Source organism: Simochromis diagramma, unplaced genomic scaffold, assembly GCF_900408965.1.
Source record: "Simochromis diagramma unplaced genomic scaffold, fSimDia1.1 OVJJ01000131.1, whole genome shotgun sequence".
Lineage (NCBI taxonomy): Eukaryota > Metazoa > Chordata > Actinopteri > Cichliformes > Cichlidae > Simochromis > Simochromis diagramma.
Window position 1 is genome coordinate 10246293 of NW_024387200.1, and position 9572 is coordinate 10255864.

The 9572-nt window shown below is 43.7% G+C and overlaps 1 protein-coding gene across 1 annotated transcript; it reads right to left on the reverse strand.

Moving 5' to 3' along the window:
* Positions 1 to 5230: 5230 nt before the first annotated feature.
* Positions 5231 to 7049, reverse strand: LOC120745427. Its single transcript, XM_040050266.1, has 2 exons — positions 5921 to 7049; positions 5231 to 5669 (listed from the first exon to the last, which is right to left on the reverse strand). Exons 1-2 carry the CDS (start codon positions 6409 to 6411, stop codon positions 5345 to 5347), a joined length of 816 nt encoding a protein of 271 aa, XP_039906200.1. The 5' UTR covers positions 6412 to 7049; the 3' UTR covers positions 5231 to 5344.
* Between the last annotated feature and the right edge of the window lie 2523 nt (positions 7050 to 9572).

The following is a 9572-nucleotide window of genomic DNA, read 5'->3' on the forward strand; positions in this document are numbered from 1 at the left end:
AGCTCTAAATGCTCCTGGATGCCCATGTCTTCCATTTTCAGGAGCAAACATGCATTAGCAGCCTAAAACGTTCAGTCAGCTCTGCACAAAGTACACACCAACGTGTCTCAACACAAAGGACTCCAAGCAGAAAAGTACTGAAGGCAAAAGAGAACAGCTGAAGAGGATCGGAGCCGAGTGGCACAAAGAGTCGACCATAATTAAAGGTTAGAGAGTCAAAAAGTGCCGGTGAAAGGAACGCTTCACTGAACTTACAGCGTCTGGACGTGATTCACACACGTTCAGGCCCACTTTCCTTCTCAGCGCACAACATGTAGTTCATGTATGCTAACAAACACATGCATTGTTTAAAATTGAGCTGATTTGCATTTTAAATGTAGAAAACCAGTTTCTATACATTCTCACTGGTTTTGCTTGGTTTCATATCTACAGCACACTGATGCTGGTGACCTGCGGCGCGGCGACATACTGCAGGCCGAGTGAATAACAGGCCTTTTAAGGATATCTGCATCAACTGAGTAGACCAGTGAGGTCAAAGTGCATTGTGAGTCAGTGCGACGTGGGACTTGTAGTTCATTGCTCAGATAGTTGAATGATAAATTATTATTCCCATTATTTCCTTGTATTTTGGTGCAGTACTGGCAGTGGGGGCGGGGCTTCAGCTCACACTCATGCAGCCTGCAGCCCACATAACCACAGCAGACATCATCTGTATCAGTTGTGTACTTCTCTCTGTGATAAGCAAACTGAATGTGTGTAATCTGTGAAGGTGGCCCTTCCTGTTTACATGAAAACAATCGACAATAACTTTATGTGTCATTATCATCTTCCTCTGCCTGTTATCAGTGCGACGCTATCTCAGTTTCACTCAGAACGTTCAGTAGTTTATCATGTGGACGGACAACAAGGAGCCAAATCACATACTGTAAGCACCTCGTCACAGCAGCTCAGCCTGTTTTCATCTCAACAGACGATCACAGATGACAGACGGGGTGTCTGTGTGTCACCCTCACAGACTGGTTACAGGAGCCGATACCTGCCTGCAGACGGCGGCGCTAAAGATGTTTGTAGGGGACAAAAGCAGCAGCGGGTCGACTGTAAAGTGGCAGACAGCGGAACGGTTGGAGGGGCAGGGACCTGGGAGGGGACATCCTGCCTGGCAACAGGAGCGCGACAAGAGGCACCTCTTCAAACATGAAGATTATACTCGTGTGAGCGTGTGTTCACAAGCAGCAGCTTAATAAAAGCCGACAGGTCTATTGAGAGTGATGTGATCTGCTTTTTAAATAAAGCGCTGCCCTCTGTGGTGGTGACGTCAGGCGTGCGGGGTTTATTTCTGCCCGTGTCACTGCTGTGATGAGACAATGACTCCAGAATAAAACACACGTGCAGCATGGTGAGGAGGAAGGCACGTGGCAAACACGCAAAAAAGACAGAGTGCTGATTGTACCTGAAATTTGCATTTGTTTTCCATATTTGCTAGTTTGATCATTTCTGCACCGCTGAAAGGTTTAATTGAGCTGAACAAGATCTCAGTGTTTGTATGTAAGCCATGTTACCCTGCATTATCTGACAATGTTCCAGAGGTGTCTCCATCTTCGACTGTCCCCACAAACACCCAGCGGGGTTAAGGTCAGGTGACTGCGTAGGAACGATGTGCGACTGCTCTGCGGTCAAATAGTTCTTCACCGGGTTGGAAGCTGTTTTTGGCTCCCCGTCCTGGTGCTGTGTGAATCTCTGTCCTCTAAGAGGAGTGCTGCTGCTCCTTCACACTGGAGCCAGTTTGCTGTCCACAAATCTGTAACACAGAGCATTCAGTAAATAACAATAGCTCATTGTGGTGCATTTAGTGGGTGTCGTGAGTGTCGCCTCTGTCGTGCTATTTCCAGGCCTTTCATTATGTGTTAATGCAGCGGCCTCTAACCTTCGTGCCACAGACGGTTTAATGCCAGACAATATGTTCACAGGCCTTTAAGGTGCAACAAAATAAAACGACCGAGACAAAAACGGTGGTGTTTTGTAAATCTAATAATTACCATGAATTCACTGTGTAATTGTGTAACTTTATGAGCAGCGTCCTCCTGAAATGCTCCAACAACATTGAGAGTAACATCCTCCTCTCTGCTTCTTAATGCCCTCTGGTCGCTGTGGTAACATGTAAACATTTCAAATACAAAATAAGACGCACAACTACAACACGGGAAACCGAGTTAAGGATAAAAACCCTGCTATCTGCTTTGCTTTGATAGTGCTGAACTGGTTGGAGCCATGGTGACACCGTGCCTGAGATTTGGTGATAAAAGTCGATATACTTTTATTAGTAGTAGCATTATAATGACAAACTGTCAAAGTTTACACACATTATTGTACGTCAGTATAATGTTTGTCGCATTTTCTACTTTTTTTAACACATTTGTACTGATAAGTTTGTACTGGGCAGACTTTCATGCGTCTGCAGCTGCTGGTAAACATGACATTGCTGGGAGCAGAGAAACTCACATAATCAGCTGGAAGACTCTACAGTGCAAGAGAGAATTAGAAAATGAGTCCTTTCCTTATTCTTCGTTCACACTGCACTCAATCACTTGACCCTTGCTAAAACAAACATTTGATGATTGCAGCTTAAATAGTGAAGGAATGCAAAGAAAGGACATGATAAGAGGCCACTGGGCAGTTCGAATGTTGAGTGTAGAGATAAGAATATTAACCTGTCCAGTACACAGCAGAGCCTTCATGCTTTACTCCTGCTTTGATGAGACATCTGATAATGTGACAGGGTTAGAGCACAATATTGGTTCTCAGGTAGGCTTCAGAGCTCATATTGGATGTTGGATAATCTGCTTCAGATGTCACAGAGACCAAAGGAACCAAAGGAGGCTTTGAGCCCAGTAATGAAATTTCATTTTCTCTGACAATTTGTTCTGTTTTACAAACTACAGCGAGTCCCTGCGCTGTAATAAGAGGTGAAGCCTGAAGCAGTTTCATCAGTCTGGATTTCACATGAGCCCTGGTGACCCGGCGTGGGCTAAAGGCCGCTTTAGAATATGTTTAAAGAAACAAGAAGGATTTGTTTCTGTTTCTGTCCTTTACATTCTACATACAGGAATCCCACATCTGGGAGGAATTTTTAGGTTTTCTTTCAGACACAAAGGAAAATATAAATATTGGGACGAATGATGACGAGGCGTAGCTAAGGAACGTTCCATGTGAAGGACAGGGAAAGCAAAAAGGAAGAGTGTCACTGAGAGTTGGTGAGGACGTGTTTCCAGCCTTCATTTCAAAGTGAAAAAGAAGCAGAATAATGTCTCTACCTGGCAACCCTGTGTCATGAAGTCAGTGTGGGCAGAGAACGGCATGCGCTCTACCAAAGCTAATTGCCAAACCACAGCCACCACTCCAGCAGCAAAACCAGTAAATAATACCAGTATGACGATATGGAAGGCACGGGGTCTTGGTACTCCCAGTGAGTGTTGGGTCTCAGCCTCAAATAAAAGCCTATGTTTGACTTGGCTGTGTTTTTGGCTCTCTCTTACCACAGCCAGGCGTCTCTGGTTTTCCTAAAGGCCCCGAGTGGAAGCGAGGGAGGATAAGCACTGCTGCAGGAGAGCTCCGGGATCACCCTCTGACTGATGATGTGCAGAAATATGCCTTTGTCACTTTCACCTGGGCTGTGAGCAGGTTACACAAGGAAACATGTAAAGTGCTATAAAACCTGAGGATGGCTGCAGATGTCTTTACATTATGTAATGTAACATTACATCAATTATAGCTGCAGTTTTCTACACAAACAGAATTGATACGACAGTTTATAAAGACTCACGCTCTTTCCTCTCAAGGCTTTCTGACACTGGAAAATATTTTCCAGAGCGCTCCATGTGTAAATACACTGTGCTCTTTATTATCACTACCAAAATGTCCTGTCAAAAGACAGTTTTTCCTTCCCACTGTTGCCAAGTGCTTGCCCATAGGGGGTCGTCTGATTATTGAGGTTTTATATCTATTAATTTAAGTTCTTTATGTTACATCTTAAAGCATCTTGAGGTGACTTTCAGATTTGATGCTATGTAAACTTGGTAAGTAAAAAGGAGGAGATTTCTAATGACTCCACCTCTTCTTGGACTCATGCAACTAACAGACAACCAGACAGGGGCAGCGCTCACACTGGCAGGACTGGAGTGAGACGGGACAGATGAAACTTCCTGCTGAAGCAGACTGTCAAGGGAGTAGCGTCTGCTGACTCAAGAAAGGGAAAATGAAGCCAGACGTGTGACGTTCCCACCTTCCACACTGCTCCACAGACTTTAATTAAATCAGCCAGAGGAGATAAAACTCTGCTGTTACACAACTCTTACATAAGGTGGAGTTTACGGGCAACAAGGGGCTGCATGGAACACACAGGTTCAGATTTAAACACAGCTCTCGTGGGGACAGTCAAAAGCACGTCTGAGTTACACTGTTGCAGCATTCTACACTGTATGTCTGTAATAGTGCACATAAAGTAAATAAAATCCTTAATTATTCCCTTCATTCTAAAAAAGTCTTACAGCTTAGCATCCAGATTTTTAAACAATGACACGCCTTCTTCCAATGCCTGACACAACCATACATGTCCCTGTATTACAGTTTTTCCCGATTGGTTTGGCTCATTTCTTGAAACCGAGATGACATTCTCAAAACCATAAGGTCATTTGGCCAAACAGTCTTACAGTTCTGCCCAACACTATAGCTCACTAGCAAAATCAAATATCTTTCCCCAAACTCTTCGTCCATGCTTCAAAAGCAGATTCCTTTCCCATATAAAAGGCCAGTGCAGTCAAAATAGCACAGATCCTTCTCAAGTGCCTTGGCACATGTGCATTCATTTAGTGCTTTTGTCAAAATAACCTGGATGGTTTAGCACAACACCATGGATCCCCTGCAAAAGCTCATATCTCTCCCAAAAGAGTTTATCCATGTGTCAAAACTAAATATCCTTCCCATATAAATAGTCAATGCCCCCAAAATGCATTATACCTTTGGCATTGTTTAAGCACTGCAAGTCAAAATGCTTAGAAGTTATGTCACTGAGGCACAGGTCCAGCAACAGAATACCACTATGAATAAAACTAAAAGATTTTACAGTAAAATCAGCCTCCAATAAACCACTCATACTCAAGGAAACTGTAAACATTGTCATTTGTACAAAGAAATGTTAACATTAGAGAGCATACTGTGAAAAGAAAACATATACAGGATTCTGTAAATGTGAACAGCTATAAACACAAACAAAAAACAAAAAAAACACAAATAACCCTAGCCTACCATACTGTACATAAAGTTTCAGAACTATAGTACAGTAATATTTTCAGTGGTCGCCATTGTCACCCTCTCTTTCCTGGCCACCATCCTCATCCCCCTGGCCATCGACGCGCTGCTCTCTGTCAGAGTTTCTCTCAAATGGTACCCTGTAAATCTGTTTCATGGTCATCTGATGTTTCTTCAATACCCGGTCTATTGTGGAGATGCTGATAGAGTTTATATTTTGGAACATTACATTGTCTAGCAGGATTGCATTACGAATCTGTCTCAGTGTGATGGCAGTATTTGCAATGACCATGTTGCATATTTCTCGTTCTTGTTGTTCATTTAGAAGTTTTCTTCTGCCACCCACTTGAGGCTGTCGTCCAATCCTAGACATACAAGTCAAAGGTCAACACTGTAAATTTGTTACAAAATGAGTTACCAATGTAATTGTACTGCTGTTTTATGGTACTAAAAGTGTGATGCACTGCACAGTGACTGGAATACTAGTCACAGTATTTTCTCCATTTTTTTTTCTTTGTCATTTTTATAGTATCTTATAACATCACATGAAGATATTACAGTACTCTAGGCCTACACACACACCAACACTGAATAGTTCAATAGCATAGTTCTGTACCTGTTTTCCCTGCGAAAGGTTTGGATGATGGAGGAGACTGTAGACCGAGGCACATTAGGCTGCACTCGGCGACCTGCCTCTGCCATTGTGAGGCGATGGTTTATAACGTGGTCAATAAGGGTGGCCCGGATTTCATCTGGGACATCATGGTGCCTCCGTGCTCCTCGGCCTCTTCCCCCTATTCCTCCACGCATTCTCACTCCTCCTCTTCCTCTTCTTCTTCCTCCTCTTCCTCGAGCAGGAAGTTGCTGTTGTACTTGGCAAAGTGCTTCCATGTTCACACTGCAAATGAAACTGGCCCCGGGCCAAGCTCTGTCTATATACTTTTGGCAGCAGTCATAATCATAGACAACACCTGTCAGGTATCTAAACAACCTGTTTGATTGGTCATCTGAGATGTGGGAAACTGCTCCTTCGTTAGTTCTAATTTCACCTGATTGATTGTCAAGTACTGTCATAACTTTATCAAATGTTCCAAGATATTCTTTCATGGTATTATATCTTTGACTAATTTTGACAGTTGAACAGACAATTGTGCATATGATGACTTACACAATGAAACCATGCTGATATGTTTTGGAGTGAGTAACCATTTCACTGAAAAATCAACTAATCAGTTTAGATCGCCAAGATCTATTTATTTGGAAAATGTGCTAAATGTGGGCTCATTGTGCTAACTGTAGCTACTTGTACATAATCATTTGAAAAGAAGCACAGAGTCACTTGAGACATGTACTAAAGCATTTGCAATTTGATAAAACCAATGAAAAATGACATTCTGTTGTGAACAATTGCAAGGTGGTTTGGAGATTTGTCCATGTTATTTTGAGAATGTCATCTCGGTTTCAAGAAATGAGCCAAACCAATCGAGAAAAACTGTAACAGAGCAGGCAGGCGATTTCAGCTGGGAACCTCACAGTGAGGCAACCTCAAATCAGAACAGCATGGGTGAAATATTACCCGAGCCACCTCCAAACTTCTTGCTCCTTTCAGTCCAGTCATACAGGAAGTGCTTTAATCAAGGCTTCCTGGACTGCCTTGTTTTGTCTGAGGAGTGGAGAAGAAAAGTAGAGAGTAATTCATCCAGCAGCTGCTGCAGCAGGGTCAGAGACGTCTCAGTTATTTTATTTCATTCATTTTTTTCTTTTCTTTTTTTTCCTTGCTTCTTTGTTTATTTGGTTCCAGTCAGATTTTGTCCAAAATGCAGAAAATGTTTCTACAGTGATGCTTTTTTAAAAATAAATCTCCCTTCTGTCAGAAACTGCAGCTTTAACCAGAGTAAATAACCAGATTTCTTTGTTTTAACCACCAGACTGACAGAGTAAACTCAGCACCATTCAGGTTTTTGTGCAGCTAGAATCTAAATAACACTGAAACCACAGAACAGGCTTCACAGCAAGCTTGTTGTCTAAAACCTCCTTCTACACCACTTTGGTCTGGATGGACAGATGGATGGATGGATGGACGGACGGATGGATTGATGGACGGATGGATTGATGGACGGATGGACAGATGGACGGACGGACGGATGGATGGACGGATGGACAGATGGACAGATGGACGGATGGACGGATGGATGGACGGACGGATGGATGGACGGACGGATGGATTGATGGACGGATGGATTGATGGACGGATGGACAGATGGACGGACGGACGGGCGGATGGATGGACAGATGGACAGATGGACGGATGGGTGGACGGACGGATGGATGGACGGACGGATGGATTGATGGACAGATGGACAGATGGACGGACGGACGAACGGATGGATGGACAAATGGACAGATGGACGGATGGACGGGTGGACGGATGGATGGACGGATGGATGGATTGATGGACGGATGGATTGATGGACGGATGGACAGATGGACGGACGGACGGACGGATGGATGGACAGATGGACAGATGGACGGATGGATGGACGGGTGGACGGATGGATGGACGGACGGATGGATTGATGGACGGATGGATTGATGGACGGATGGACAGATGGACGGACGGACGGACGGATGGATGGACGGATGGACAGATGGACGGATGGACGGATGGACGGATGGATGGACGGGTGGACGGATGGATTGATGGATTGATGGACGGATGGACAGATGGACGGATTGATGGATTGATGGACGGATGGACGGACGGACGGATTGATGGATGGACGGATGGATGGATTGATGGACGGATGGACGGATGGACGGATGGATGGATGGACGGATGGACAGATGGACAGATTGATGGATGGACGGATTGATGGATTGATGGACGGACGGATGGGTGGACGGATGGATTGATGGACGGATGGACGGATTGATGGATGGACAGATGGATGGATGGACAGATCTACTGAATTAATGCCCATCTTGTTTTGCTTCCAGGTTTTGTGAATGCTGTTCTGTCTTCTCTGTGCCCACACTTCAAACCGGTCGTGGCAGATGGCTGCTCCTCCCTGAGCCTGCTGATAAGGGATCGTCTGATTGGATTTACTAGGTTGCTGCAAACAAATGAACTGACTGAGCTCTCCATAATGATCCCACTTTGGGAGATTTCTCTGTTTGACAATTAAGAGGCCACAAAGTTTGAAGAAGACTTATTTCTCAGAGAAGAAAAACCATTATATTTAATTCCCCAGTGAGTAGGATCATTTTAACTGCTGAGCCTTATTCTGTGACACATGAGCAAAACATCTGATAAAAACACACATCATGATTTTGAGGGGTTGGCTTCCATATTTTGACTATGATAGCTTCCCACTGGGCTTTCTTTGTTGTTTTATAACATTTGTGTGAATTTCTGACTTTAACACGTCACCAAGCACATTATCAGTAATAAATATCAACTTATGTGGCAAGACAAACCTAACAATGGACACACTGTTAAGCGAGACATGAACTCACCACACATTTATCTCCAAGAACCAGTTTTCTGACACATGACACCCTCATAATGTTACAGGAACAGTTAAAGTATGCAGAGAATGACAGCTTTAATAGCTTTCAGCTGTTAAAAAAAAAGAAAGAAAGAAAGGAAAGAAAAAAGAAAAAGGTAGCTTGATAGACGACAGTATGGGCTGAGTAATGGAAATACACACTTTTCCTCTGCAGCAGTCCAAATAGCCCTTTAGAGCGTTATGACCAGTTAAACTCTGTAACCCATACAGTGGAGCTGTAGGTGATGTTTATGCTCGCTATAAGCTACAGTGGGGCAAAAAAGTATTTAGTCAGCCACCGATTGTGCAAGTTCCCCCACCTAAAATGATGACAGAGGTCAGTAATTTGCACCAGAGGTACACTTCAACTGTGAGAGACAGAATGTGAAAAAAAAATCCATGAACCCACATGGTAGGATTTGTAAAGAATTTATTCGTAAATCAGGGTGGAAAATAAGTATTTGGTCAATAACAAAAATACAACTCAATACTTTGTAACATAACCTTTGTTGGCAATAACAGAGGTCAAACGTTTACTATAGGTCTTTACCAGGTTTGCACACACAGTAGCTGGTATTTTGGCCCATTCCTCCATGCAGATCTTCTCGAGAGCAGTGATGTTTTGGGGCTGTCGCCGAGCAACACGGACTTTCAACTCCCGCCACAGATTTTCTATGGGGTTGAGGTCTGGAGACTGGCTAGGCCACTCCAGGACTTTCA

Coding starts and splice junctions, on each gene's coding strand:
- LOC120745427 (XM_040050266.1), bottom strand. CDS start 6,411: ATGAAAGAATATCTTGGAACATTTGATAAAGTTATGACAGTACTTGAC. Junction 5,670..5,920: donor ACCTTTCGCAGGGAAAACAG/GTACAGAACTAT, acceptor TTGTATGTCTAG/GATTGGACGACAGCCTCAAG.